The following is a 15,105-nucleotide window of genomic DNA, read 5'->3' as shown; positions in this document are numbered from 1 at the left end:
CTGGGAGCCGCATGGAGTCCATCAGGCACACGGATATCCACACAGTTGGTTTTCTGCTGGGTGGAGGAGCCACCCAGAGGCAATTCATATTCTGGACATTAACATGGCTTTGCATGCCTGTCACACTGGGACTGTGCAGGCGATTAATGCTATTGAAGACCTCGGCTTACATCTCTATGCAAACAGTGATTACCTTGTAAGAAGGTTTCAGGATAACTTACAACAAAAGACTTTAAAGTTATAGTTTTAGTAAAGCAAACTCATTTACATTTTTATTATGTGAGTCTTTTGTTTAAATCTTGCCATGTCCATTATGGGAGAGGCTTTTTCTTACGCGCTGGAAGCTTATTGCGACAGCTCCTCTTCTTTTCTTCTTCTTCTTCTTGTCTGTTTCAAAGCTATTGAAAACATCTGAATATACTTGCTTATGGCTGTCTAGATTTTGCTGCCACACGTTTTAAAAAAAATTAAGATGTAATGGATTGGGGAAAAACGGGTGTAGAACTTTATACTTCGTGATGCTAAAATATTAAACTGATTATGCAGTCTCAAAATATGAAAGAGTGTGCTTTAAAGTCATTATATTATTATGCTAAAAGAGACAGGAGGTTCTATATGCCTCCCCTCAAAATTAATATAGACAATAGAAATACTTTTGAACTGTAATCTTCAGATGAATTATAACCTATTCTTTCTGTAGTAATTCCATGACTGCAAATGCACAAGAATAAAATCTCCCCTCAAAAACAGGATTATTCTTCCCAATATACTGGTTTCCTGTTGAAACTATACTTTTGTTTAACTTCAGAGATATCTGGAAATTGTTAAAATATTTTCCTTTGTGATCATAATGTCTCAACAGAAAAAAGTGGCTACAATGCTTCATAGTACAGTAACAAACCCTTAAAACACAATGAGTGGCTTACTAATTTAGTTACATCAGAGTTAATTTTTAAAATAATGTTAAATTTTGCACTAAACCCAATATAAATCTTCACGATTTTGAATCACCATTCCATTTAAATTATCTGAGCCCATTTCCTTCTTAATTAATGAGAATTACAAATCTAGCAGTTAATATACAACAATTTTCTTACTAAGGGAAGAATTCTGGTCATTAATCGCTTGTTCCACAGGGTTCAATTTAAGACCATCACAGAATGTATTTATAGACTAAAAAGGCTTTTAAAAAATAAACAAGCAAACAAACAAATAATATTTGCTTTTGTAGGCTTAAGCAAGCATTTTTAACAGTGGCAGAATATGAACACCCACAACAGATTACATGAGCACCCATTATCATAAACTAAACAAGAACTATTTGAATTAGTCAGGTGACATGTAAAATTTATAAGTGGGAGCAGCTAATACCTAAATGTGTTTTTTAAAAATCTCGTATAAAAGCAGGAAACGAGGAAAGCTCACTCATCTCCGGGATTTTTCCTCCACTTAGCCATCTCCAGCCCCTGCTCTGGTGAGGTTAACCTTTAGCTCTGTCCCCACCATCTGTCAGCTTCAGGAACTGCAAGTAATTAACTATTCAGACTCCCACAGCAATGAGGACACTCATTAGCAAAATGAACAAAGAGATAGTTCTGGGCTGCTACGGTCATCTGTTACACTCTGAGCGGCAGGTTTTGTGGTGGTGTTCCTTCTACCATCTGCCTACACCACTAGATTTGGCTTACTTAAATCACAAGACTTCTTTAAAATAAACTGCATTGATAAACCAAGGTTAAGAAGGATGGAGATCATTAAAAGGCAGTTAACTAGATGTAGCTATTTAAAGCCACATTACAGTGGAAGAGAGAGTGTGTGTGATCCGTGATCATCCTGGAAGTTTAAATTTAAAAAGAACTTGCCGATTTAAAGTTTTCTATTATGTTGTGAAAACTAGAACTTCAGGTGGTGTCTCACGTGCTATTTCTCTTCTGAACATTCACAAGATGTGTGGAATCACTGCTCCCAGGTTTCAGAATTCCAAACTGATCTTGAAAGAATCCTTTCTGAAAACTCAGGTACTCTAGAGCCTTGCCACTCAAGCGTGGTCCACGGACCAGAAGCCTCAGCATCACCTGGGAGCTTACTGGAAATACAGAATCTCAGGCCCCAGCCCAGACCTACTGGGGAATCTGTATCTTAACAAGAGCTGCCGGTGACTCATATGCACAATGAAGTCTGAGAAATATGGTTTGGAGCACTGCGTGTGGCTTCTTAGTCATCTTCCTTCTGCCATATTGGTGTCTCAATCCCATAGGCTCCCTGGATAGGACTCGGACATCTCAGTTTGATGCTGGGGGTGAAGTAGGGTTCTGATGCATGCCCATGATGCATGACAGTCACGGAGGAGAGCAGGTGCTTTCCCAATGTGTGACAACCAGGAAAGCGGCACACTGGGGCAGCACAGCCCTGAAGAGCTGCCACTCTTGAATGACAGCTCTGTTTCAGAGCTGTCAGCAACAAGCAGTTATGTTCACCGATGGGGGGGGGGGGGGTGTGCATGGTTGATGGCTGCGCAGCTTGCTCATTTTGGGGTAAAGAAGAAAAAGGAAAAATCTGTCAAAATGACACCTCTGATTGCAATTTAAACACGTACGCGCATGTGCGGGCACACACCCTGACGAGCTAACTTCCTTTAGCAATTCTCAAGCGGATTTATCAACCTATGGCATGACAACCTGAAAACTACAGTGGTATGTAGTGAAGTCAAATGGTTTCCTACAGAAATAAACCTGAAAGAAGCTCAGCCCTTAAGTGAAATTGCTCTCAGGAAAATTCAACATCAAGGATGCTCTGACCTGGAGAGATGAGGCTTCTGTAACTTGAAAAGCTTCCTTTTCTAACTTCCGTTTTGTCATAAATATAATTTAAACTAGCTCTTTATTAAATTTTCCCTTTCCTCTCACACTCTTGTCAGATTTCTCTCAAAACAGTCCTAGAGAGACATTATGACTACTTATTAACCATAAAGCTATTTATGTAATTTGACTATCAGCAAGAAGAAACTAGAGTGCTTCCCTATTGTTTATTTCAAGGGTTTTCAAGTTATTTCCACTGCTGCTTTGAAAGTTTCTCCAAATTCTGTTTTCCAAGTCTCATTTCCGATGCTTGGTGCCTCAAGCTATTTTACACCACTAGAGGGAGCAGTTGTATAAGATGAAATTTCAAATAAGAAGGCGAATCCTCTAGAACTTAAGCGGCCTGGGGTTTTAGGAAAGCTTGTCTTCAGAGGATTGAAAAAAGGTATTTCCACAGGTTTAATTTTATGTAACCCATGATCTGCTGTTGTGACATTCATGTCCCTATTCCCAAAACGTACACTAGGACTGCTCTCCATCAGGGCCTGAGACCAGGGCCATAGGTTTTGTTGGGGTCCTAAGGAGCTGGGAGAAACGTCTACATCCAGTTAATAAGGAGTATCTCACCTTCCTCAAATCTTAGGGGGTTTACAGACATTTTGATGTGATCTCCGGGGGACAAATGATAGTGAGGTACCCAGGGTATTCAGAATGCCACCCTGAGCCGGAAAGCACCCTGCTTGTGCAAGACCAAGTGGAGCCTCCCACTTCCCCTCATACTCACAAAGCCACCGCCCATCCTTGTTCTTTCCCCGGGACGTCCACACGGACCAGTTAACGGGTTGGGAACACTTAGAGGCGTCAACATCACTAGAAAGACTTCATCACTAGAAAGACAGTCTCTAGAAAGACATCACCAGAAAGACCACTACTCCTTGGAGTAAGGAGCTCACTTACCGAATCGGGATGTTCTCAACAGTCCGAGGGCCGTTCAGTGCATTCCATGGAGTGTGAACCAGATGGTCATAAGCTCTTGTGCGTTTCCTCATCATGATAATTAGAATTTATATGCTTATCTTTCTCCAAAGAACTCAAAGCAATTCACATTCGATACAACTGGTATCCTTCTCATAGCTCTCTCTCAGCCAGGCAGGTAGCGCTTTCCGTTTCATAAATGGGGAATCAACGCATCAAAATTGCCCTGCCCATCTATGCGGGGTGTCTTCAGCCAAGGCAGGATTAAAAGCCAAAACTGCGACAGATTTTAGCCTTTTCTATTTCATTATTTTCTCAAAAAAATAAGTGAGATGTAGACCCAGGAATAGGTTAAGGAAAACTAAGTGCAAAAATTGGCTGTTCCTCCTCTCTAAGGCAATCAGACGTGTACAAAGAATTATTCACCTTTATTAGATCTGTGCTCATAACACAATGCCATGTGACTCAGAAGACGCTCAGGGTTCTTTTTAGAACATAAAGAACTCTAATAGATTAAAAAGCAAATACTCCATGAGTTGGTAAACAAAATCCTTTAGAATGGGGCACGTTCAATTCCTTGTTTCTTCTGACTTTGGAGTTTTAAATAAGAATACTAGTGTGGGATTTAGATAAACCAAAGATTGCACTTAAAGGGGCTGGCGACCCACAGGTGTTTCTTCCCACTGTTAATAGTTTGATGTATAACTTCTCAGATGTTTTCTGTACGTGTACACGCATGTGTCAATATTTACGTGTATATATACACATGCATTAACATACATTATACATTAATTATAATAATATATATTAGAGTAATTTAATCTATTAGAATAATATAATCTATATATTTTATGTATATATAAATTACAGCCTTTAATTTATTAATTTATCTATTAATTATAATTTACTATAAATTTATATTAATTTATGAATCTATCTTACTGTGGAGCATAAAGTTCCACCTACTTCTGCGGGCTTTGGATTCAGCCGACCTCCACTGTTTTCACGTCATCTTTGTCATTGACTAGCCGTGTGGCTGGGGGAAGTGACTTACCCACCCTGTCTCTGCTTCCTCATCTATAACCTGAGCTGAGCTGAGAAGAGGTACCATTGAGGAGGCACCTGGTACCTGCTGGTGGCTAGCCAATAGATTGTTATTCCTCTGGCCTCTCTGCTAGCCTCTCCTACTCAGCTTCTTGCTCTTAGAACCTAATAATCAAAATCCCTCTATGACTCCGGACTGTGGTCGAGTCAGGGACAGCCGGTGGCTCAGAGCTGACTTCAAAATGGACCCACCCTCAGGGTCCACAGAATCCTTCAGAGCAGGGTCAACTTTCCCTTCTGCTTTCTCTCTCTTTTCAGTTTTGTTCCGATCAGTGCTTTGAGCATTCAGGCAGCTCCTGGCTCCCATCGCAACAGGGAGAAGTGGGGGAAACCCTCAGAGAATTTTCCTTCTTAACATTTCCAAAGGTCATCCTATTCCAAGTTGGCTTCTTGGAAGCCTCTGACTTGGGGAGATTGCTTAGCGTCTTTCAGACTATCTGGATCCCAAGAAAGGGTAGGAGTCTTCAGAATTAAAACAGAACTCTATTTACGTGCTCTTCCAGACTGGGGAATTGTTTGCAGTGGGAGATAGGTTATTTCATTGTCATTACAAAGAAAAATTGAGAATAATTACACTGCTCCTATTTATAACTTTTCATGGGTTTTCCAGAATATACCATTGAGCAACAAAGGGTTAGACTGGCTTATGCTGTGGAGAGATGGCCAAGATACATCAATCATATTTCCTTATTCTTAACCCAAGCTTTTAGATAATTATATATTTATTTACATATATTAAAATGAATTATTCTTTGCTTTGAAACTTACACATCTTTGGAATCCAAATTCTTCATACAGCTCCAGCTCCTCTCGTAATTCCCTAATAATTTCATCTCTCTCCTTTAGTTTTCTTAACAAAATATTCATCTTGACAGCCATCGTGTCTTGCATAGAAGTCTGCTCTTCCTCCACCTCAAAATATTTCTGGGGGGAAAAAGCAGCATGAAAAATCAGACGCTAAACTGGTACCGCCAGAAACCATTCCACGTTTTATTTAAGCTACTGTCTTGTAAGTTATTTCATTTTTGTAACTTGCACACAATTTTTAGCGAATAACTATACTTGTATTGAACCATATGCTAGAGTCTCCTGGAATACAGCACAGAAATATTCCATAACACAAAGCGTGCTGTGTTACTTGAACTGCATCAGCCACGCAAATAATAATAGTAAACCTTAATGGTAAGTCCCTTCGCATCACGACTGTGAATGTCTTACTTCAATCTTCCTCTAAAAAGAAAGAGAGCAAAACTTGGAATATGTAAAAAAAAGGAAGTAAATTTCAATGGTGCAATGAATTCCCTCAATGGTTGGGGATGGAGATGTGGAAAGAAACAAGTACCATTTCTTGGCAGCCTGTTGAAAGCATTCAGGTGCTTCCCCACATGCAGTCATTACTCTGAAGAACTGGATCTCAAAGCCAAGACAGGTCAGGAATGATTAAAAATGGATGCCATTTCTTACTTCCAGCATATAAAAAAATCTCATTTTCAACACTGACATGGAAAAACATATTGTCCATTTTGGACTCTTTTGGGAATTGCAGAAGAATTATTTTGTTTTTATTGTTTGTTCATTGTTAATACATTTGGGCACAGGCACATACAGGAAATATAGCAAAACCTAACCAGATCTGCTAATATACTTAATACTGTATTTTAAAGAGTTGGATTTCCAGACTAAAATTGTGCTAGTATTATAGGATGAATATCGGTAGACTGAGAAGAACAATATTATGTTGAGGTAGCATTAAGAGTCAAGCTGGGAACATAACACTGATGTAGTCTACATGGCCCTAGTGAAAAAAATCAGCATATGAATATCTGGTAGAATTAAAAAGTGAAAATAGAATAATCCATATGACAATACCAGCTTTTCAGTTGGGTGATTTTAAAGAAGAATATTGAGTATGTGGATCTACGCTTCACGTCTATTCTTATCTATGTCCACAGCTCAAATGCTCTGCAGAGGCCGAGACACATTATTGTTGTTACTGTTTGTCACTCAAACCCAGATGCTGCCTGCTCTGGGAAGCCCTGGCACCTCTCTCCGCCCACTGGCGTTCTTTCTACATCTTATCAACACTCTTCTTGGGTCACTCTGTTTATTACTTATTTATTTGCTCACGAATTTTTATGTTCTGAATATGACGGCTTTATTTTACTCTTAAAAAACAGCAAAACAAAGGTGGTTCTGACAGGTTAGCCAAGTCATCTCCTTTATAACATGGCACAAACCACCCCCAGAGGTCATTGAAACCCCCACCGGGAGCAGTGCTGAGATGCTGCCCATCTTCGGGGGTGCCCGAGGACAGGCCAGCCTCTCTGGACTTCCGTGCAGGGAGAGTCACAGTTCTTTGCAAGAACAAAAAGTTTCATTTTTGACATTTCAAAAAATAGTTGTAAGGCCCAAACACATTGGATTCCTCTCTTCATCTCCAGGCGTGTTTCTGATGTTTCACTAGTGCTTATCCAGCGGGCTGGACTCCGGGGGAGATAAGCGGAGAGCAGCTTTATTTGTCTTCACCACCTCTTGAAATCTGGTCTCTTGTCTCGTGTTTCTCACCTTCTGGAAGAACTCTTGGGAAAATGCCGTGGCTTTTTTTTTTTTTTCCTAACCCTTAGATAACAACAACAAAATCAGATAAAGGAAAGAAAAATAGGAATAAAGCAAAAGCCAAGAAAACGAAACAAGAGCAAAACCTCCCAAATCCCATGCAACCTACTCTTACCCATCAAAGCTCCTGCCCGCCCCCCATCCCCGCCCCCTCGAGCTCTGGCTTCCCTGAGACATGGCTGCCTGCAGAGGGAGAGAGGGCTTGAACCTTGGCTTCCTTTTCTAGTATCCAGAGATTTGGTCAAACACCAGTCTAGATGTTGCTGCGAAGGTGTTTTTTTTGTGTGAGATTAACATTTAAATCGATAGACTTTGGATAAAGCAGATTATCCTCCACATGTGGGTCCAATCAGTTGAAGGCTTTCAGAGGAAGACTGAGTTCCCCACAGGAAGAGGGAATTCTGTTAGCAGACTGTTTTTGGACTTGAGCTGTAACGTCAATGCTTCACTGGGTCTCCAGGCTGCCGGCCCACCTTGCAGATTTCAGACTTGCCAGCCGCCATGATCACACAAGGCAATTCCTTAAAATAAGCCTCTCTTTTTTTCTCTCTCTCTATAAATACATCCTATTGGTTCTGCTTCCCTGAAGAATCTTGACTAATACAATATCTACATCTAAAGACCATAAGCTCACACCAACATCTCCAATTCCAACTCAACACCACAGTGTTCATTACGACCCATCTCCTTTCCATAGTATAAGCCCTTCTCTAGCTAAGAGAACTGGCCCTTATGATGCTCAATGCCCTGACGTATTTGCTCCATCCTCTCTTCATGTCACCCACCTCCTCACCTCGCTGTGCCACCGAGAGCTGGGCTCCGATGTAGAGAATGTGAGGGGAAGGAGACAGGAGTACGTCTGCAGTCTCTTCATTCACAATGGCAAGAAAATGTTATTTTGGACTTTAGTTCCTCTGGTCTTGCCAGAAGAATTAATATTTGTATTTTAATTTTTCCTTTGGCATGTGAAAGTGAGAAGCGGTTAACATTAAAATGTGGGACATAATTGTTGTCTTTTTAATATTAGAATAATTTTTGATGTCATTTTATCTCATGGGCAAAACCTCGTGGTAGACAATATCAGACAACAGAGGTGGACATCATCTGGGATGAGACATAGACTAGCAAGGAAATTGTCAGTATTGGATCACAAAGTGACCTTGGAGGTCACTTTCCTAACTTAATGCTGAGTCTCCTGGGGTACCAGAGGTCTCAGGACCCCCAGAGGAAGGGTGGTTGGCTTTAAGGGGCTGCATCATGAAGATGGGAGCTGTGCTTTCCTCTCCCTAAGGCTCAGATACACAGCTAGTTGATCATGGGCTAAATGGATAAGTTCGAAGTGTTAAGAGAAGAAGAAAAATCCAGAGAATGTTGTTTCCTTCCATGTGGAGTGACATCCTCCAGTCAATTATCTGAGTATGACCTTGGAAGGACAAACTTGGCCACCTTTGGACCACGCCCTTCCTTGTCCCTTTCTCACTGGGGCGAGGGCTGCAGAAGCACACGATGGGCCCAGCAGGAAGACACCTGCCCAGCTCTCGGCTGCCTGCGATGGGAGTTGAGTCTGCCAAATGCTGGGGCTCAGCCCCGGGTAGCCCGCTTTATCAGAAAACAAATAGTCTCCATCTGCTGGCTCCTGGCTTTATTTTTCAGCCGGTTCAGAACCTGGGTAGGGAGGAGGCGTATTATTTATCGAGTCTCATAAGCATTCCAATAATGTTTATCTTTCAAGGCTGCAAATCTAAGCCCGTCATGAAAACTACTTAGAGTTCTTTGATGTCTTTGAGATAAAATATAAATTCCTTAGCTTCGCTTGCCTGTGTCCCCTCTCACCACTTTCTCCAGCCCTCTGCTCTGCTGGCCACACCAAATGATTTGCAGCTTTCTGACTGTGCCTTGCATCTTAATGCCTCTGTGCTGTCAAATGGTCCACTTCCCTCTCTGCCTCCCATCTTCCCTCAACTTGCCAAATATTCATGATCCTTCAAGGCTTGGTTCAGGAGTCATCTCCTCTCGAAAGTCTTCCTTGACTATTCTTCCAAATCCCCAGGATGAATTAGGCACTGGTCAGTTGCAAACCTCTATTATGGACTGCAATTGCTGAGTTTCTTGTCTCTCAGGACCACTAGACTATGAACAACTTGAGAGCAAGGGCTGCCCTTCTCTCTGCTACAAAATCAGACGATGGATGGATGGATGGATGAATCGACAATGGAGCGAAAGAGGAGTTAAAGCCCCAACATCATGCACTGCCTTTGTTCTAGGAAGCTTTCACTAGGCACTCAGGATCTGCTTCCGGTACCATGGTACAGGTCGAATTCTTTTGGCACCCTTCTTGGTTATATTCAGGCCTTTATTCAATAAAATTTGCCAAATACCTATCATGTGCCAGGCTCTCTGGGTGGAGCAGAGTACAAAGATGAATAAAACTCAGTCCCCGGTCCACAGGAACAAAAAGGCTAGTGTGGAGACCAATCCATAAGTAGGTAATTGTGATACAATTCGGTGTGTCAATTATCCAGGAGAGAAAGAGCATTCCAGCAAGAAGGGACATTCTGTGACCATTCCAGGGAGGTGACTAATAACTTCAGGTGTGCAGAAGCGGGCAGGTGACTGTAAGTAGCTTAGTATCGCTGGAGGGTGAAGTTTTTGCCAAGAAGTGGAAAGAGATAAGAGTGGAGAGGTGTAAGGGCCTTCTGGGCCACGCTAAGGGCTTAGACGTCATCCTGCAGGTATGGAGGAGAGGCTGACGGGTTTCAAACGGGCAGGATGTGACCCGGATTTGCGTTTTGAAAGACCGCTCGCTCACTTGACTGGGCAGACAACAGACTTAAGGAGACCAGATGGGATAAGAAGGAAACAGCCACAGGCCAGGCAAGCCATGCTGTCTGAGCTAGTTCAGTGGCATGACAAGGGTGGATTTAGGAGGTAGAAAACTGGCAGGATTTGATGGCTCACCAAAAATAAGGATGTATTCGGTATCTATGCTGTGTCAAGTTTTACCACAAACTTGCGGCTTAAACACACACACACATGTATAATCTCACAGTTTCTGTGAGTCAGGAGTTCAGGCACGAACTAGATGGGTCCTCCACTTAGGGGCCACAAGGCTGCAAGAAAAGTGTCATTTGGGGCTGTGGTCTCATCCGAGGCTCGACTGGGAAAGCATCTGCTTTCAAGTCTGCTCAGGTTGTTAGAAAGATTCACATCCTTGCAGCCGTAGGACTGAGGGCTTCTGTTTCTCACGGACTTTCAGCCAAGGCTTGCCCTCAGCTCCAGAGGCTGCCCAAATGTTGGGGCTCCCCAACATGACTTCTTGTTTGTGCCAACCCAGCAAAGGAGAGACAGACTCTGCAAGTCAGGTTCTACATTCTTATATGACATAATCATCACAGCATCTTTGCTGTATTCTGCTGGGCAGAAGCAAGTCCATGGTCCCTTCCATTACACGAGGCTGTGAACACTTGGGGGCAAATCCTGGTGTCCAGCACAAGGAGAGACTCCTAGCTTCCCAGCTGGGGATACTGGCTGGATTGTGGTGCCACCAACAGAGACCAGGAGACTCAGGAGACAGGGCAGAGCTGAGGAGGAGCACACTTTGTAGAGTTGGGGTCATAGTGAATTTGGGGTGACTTATTCTGTAACTCTTTTCTATCATAGACTCTAGTTTTTTTGCCATTTCATCCAGTCAGTCTTCTTTCTCACCCTCTTTTCAATATCAAGCCTCCTCCAGGCCATCAACAGTCTTCCAGGGAAGGGAATTTCTCACATTCTGAGGGGAGGCACCCTGCCTGTGGCAGAAGCCCATCGTGGTTTCATAAGTCAGAGACCAGAAAACTTAATCCCCTCCCTATACCAAAATGTTGGTATTTTATTGTATAATACTGTTATTAGGACTTTTTTAAAAATCTGAAATTAAATCATCTAATACTCAGATGGTATCTGTTGCACTGAAATTTGGAATCGAATATTAGTGCTCTCATTAGAAAGGGTTCTTCTAGTGGCTGGCCCGGTGGCTCGGCGGTTAAGTGCACACATTCCACTTTGGCAGCCTGGGGTTCACTGGTTTGGATCCTGGGTGCAGATATGGCACTGCTTGGCAAGCCATGCTGTGACAGGCGTCCCACATAGAAAATAGAGGAAGACGGGCATGGATGTTAACTCAGGACCAGTCTTCCTCAGCAAAAAGAGGAGTATTGGCAGGAGATGTTAGCTCAGGGCTAATTTTCCTCAAAAAAAAAAAAACACCAAAAAAAAAAGAAAGTGTTTTTCTATACTGTACCCCTGCGGTCCTCCAGAAGTGGAAGAGAATGACAACCAACAAAACAAAGCTTCCTTGTAAGTAGAAATACTTTCCCATTTCAAAGACTTTTTAAAACAATTTAAACATTATATCATTTTAACAAACGCATTTTTAACATGACAGCCTAGAAACAGATTCACATAATTCTGCACCGAATCTTCATCTATATTTGAGAAAGTAAAGAAGAGAAACCAGAAATGCTTTCCTTGAAACAAACACCGCTACTTGCTATCCATAAAAAGGTGGCGGTCCCTGCATAACGAACAGAGTCGTTTGCAATGATCTCTTCAAAAGCGTCAAAGAAGAGATGTGATTATTTGATGATAAAGACATCGTGAGAAAGCATCTGAAGTTAACTCATAGCAGTGTTCCATCCTGCCAATTACTGCCAGTCAGAAAGAGAGCTTTGTACAAAAATTTCCTGTGGCTTGATGCTGATAAATTGACACCTGTTTAGTTTTTTCAAGATCATATTTTTTTTAAAGACTTTTTTAAGAGCAGTTTTAAATTCACAATAAAATTGAGAAGAAAGTACAGAGATTTCCCAAGTACCCCCTGCCCCCACACATGCATAGCCTCTGCCATAAGATTGCACATTTTTAAAAGGTCAGATAAAATGATCACATTTTCGTGATTACATTTTCTTCCATCTTATGTAGCACAGTTTATTATTATTACTATTATTTGGTGTATTACTTTGTTTTTTTTTTGGTTTTTGGTGAGGAAGATTGGCCCTGAGCTAACATCTGTGCCAGTCTTCCTCTATTTTGTGTGTGGGATGCTGCCACAGCATGGCTTGATGAGCAGTGTGTAGGTCTGCACCAGTGAACCCTAGGCCATTGAAGTGGAGCATGCAACCTTAACCACTACGCCACTGGGCTGGCCCAGTTTATTACTTTTTGAGTGCCATTTAATTTGCTGGTAATTTATATTAGAACTATGAGTTTGATGTTTATTTTTGTTTGCATTTGTTGTTTTAGATATGTTCATAGAATTTGTATTTGAAATATAGCGTATACTTAGTTTACTATTTTAAAAGTACCTATGAATCCTAATATTTAAAAATAAATATTATTAGGGCCGGCTTGGTGGCACAGCAGTTAAGTTTGCGCACTCTGCTTTGGTGGCCCAGGATTCGCTGGTTCAAATCCCAGGAGTGGATATATGCACCACTTATCAAGCCATGCTGCGGCAGGTGTCTCACATATAAAATAGAGGAAGATGAGCCTGGGTGTTAGCTCAGGGCCAATCTTCCTCAGCAAAAAGAGGAGGATTGGCAGCGGATGTTAGCTCAGGGCCAATCTTCCTTAAAAAAAAAGATTAATTAAAAATAAATAATATTATTAATAGCACTATTTCAATTTTATGAAAAATAAATATAAAAACATACATGGCCAGAATCTGCTTCAGCCTACCTCTCCCTGTCCCCACAGCCTGTCACCAGAATAAGGAGTGCTCACTTTTCTTTGTGCCCCAGGGTTGTTTTATTTCTTTTTTAAAGATTGGCCCTGAGGTAACATCTGCTGCCAATCTTTTTCTTTTCTTCTCCTCCCCACAGCTTCCCAGTACATCGTTGTATATCCTAGTTGAAGTCATTCTATTTCTTCTATGTGGGATACGGCCACAGCATGGCCTGATGAGCAGTACATAGGTCCCCGTCCAGGATCTGAACCAGCGGCCTGCGGAGCACATGAACTTAACCAATAGGCCCAGGGCGGCCCCAGTGCCCCAGGGCTTGAGTTTTCTCAGTCACCAGGGCGATACTTGTGGTGGTTTGGGTTACATACTTATCCCACGTGTTACGAGGATGCTTTAAGAGGATCTTTTAAGAGGGATGCTTAAAACAGGATGCTGAGGAGTCTGGAATTCTCCTCATGTGAGAACCACTTAAGGAGCTGGGGGCTTAGCCAGAGGGGAGAAATATGAATATCAGCATTTTCTTAAAAAACCTGAGCGAGAATCTGCGGAAGGGGAATTAGTTCCATTCATCTTTTCTCCTGAAGGCCGATCACAGTCACGTCGAAAAGGAGAGCGTTGAGATAAAAACTTAGACATAGCAATTTGCATTTTTCTGTAATCCATTTGAATTTCACTCTAGTCTTTTTTGTCTTTCTGTTGAAATAGAATGATTATGGTGAGGCACACGAAACACTTTGCGTAGTGCCTGGGCCGTAGTAAATAATGCAGTAAGTGACGACTGCTCTCATTATCATGAATTATCTGCCAGGGAAAAGGAGAAAGTTTCCCTGAGCATCGTCACTCACGTTTCTATACTAATGCCCAACACTCATGCCACCTAAGACAAAAGAATAACTAACGGGAGCTCTAGTCTCACGTTAGGTCCAAGCAGACCGGGTCTGCAGAACAGGGGACGCAAAGCTTATCCAGGGCCCTCTCGACACCTCTGTATCCTTTCCTCAATTGAAACACCTCTCCATCCCCCTCTTCTCCTCTGAACTCTCCCCAACACTCAGTTCTCTAAGGGTCCTTTGTCTATCCCAGATTTTTCTCACAGAAAAAAGAACACCCACTAAGAAGGTAGTGACTTCCTTCATCAGCTCTCTGTTGATAAAGGAGAGGGCGGTGCTTTGATGCAAGGCAATGAAATTCTGATGGTTATATTTCAAGTACTCTGGGGGTAGGGATGTGCCTGATGCTTATGAACAATGGGAAATATTCTCCTCCCCTTACCCTGTCACCCAAAGGGATGTCTTCTCCATGAAGAGCGTTGCAAGGACACAGCAGCATCTGTTCTGTAAACATTCGTATGCACAATTCTGGGCCCATCACAAATGACCCTCCGTAAAAAAAATCTTCAACATCCAGTTAAGATGGAGAATAGAATAGAGCTGCCAAGATTCTAAAATTGTCCTTCAGAGACCTGGGAGAACATCATCTAAAGAAGCATCCGAGTAAACGCAGTACGGCACAGGAAATGAGCATCTTCCAAACGCTACAGCGGAATGCCATGATCTTCCATGCCCACGAGGTTGAACCGAGAATCACCTCCACCAGGCTGTCAGCCTTCATCTCAACTTCACCTTGATGCTCCTCTGCAAAGAGCCTTGTCTTAGGCTGACTCAGACTCTTCAGTTGCACAAAAGTTACAGGACTCTCCTCTCTGCCAGGAGCTACCTTCATCATGTGGAGTGTAAGGCTGGTTATTGGCTTTCCTGACGCATCAGTGCCAAAGGACTGTGTCCCCACCCCATTTCTGCTCCTTCCTTCTTGTACACATTTGACTCTTCCGCTTGACAAGGCAAGGAAACACCCAGACCCTCCCCTCGCAGGGACGAGGGGCAGGATCCA

The 15,105-nt window shown here is 42.3% G+C and overlaps 1 protein-coding gene across 3 annotated transcripts in view; it reads right to left on the bottom strand.

Moving 5' to 3' along the window:
- Positions 1-15,105, bottom strand: part of C29H10orf67 (chromosome 29 C10orf67 homolog) — a 145,845-nt gene that overhangs the window by 86,116 nt on the left and 44,624 nt on the right. For all 3 annotated transcript variants that reach the window (XM_070500959.1, XM_070500960.1, XM_044762301.2), the window contains one exon: positions 5,646-5,801. In XM_070500959.1, coding sequence (XP_070357060.1) covers positions 5,646-5,801 — 156 coding nt within the window. The remainder of the gene's footprint in view (positions 1-5,645; positions 5,802-15,105) is intronic.

This window comes from Equus asinus, chromosome 29 (genome assembly GCF_041296235.1).
Source record: "Equus asinus isolate D_3611 breed Donkey chromosome 29, EquAss-T2T_v2, whole genome shotgun sequence".
In the NCBI taxonomy this organism is placed as follows: domain Eukaryota; kingdom Metazoa; phylum Chordata; class Mammalia; order Perissodactyla; family Equidae; genus Equus; species Equus asinus.
Note: the sequence above shows the minus strand (reverse complement) of the source record. Positions and strands in the feature narration are given on the sequence as shown.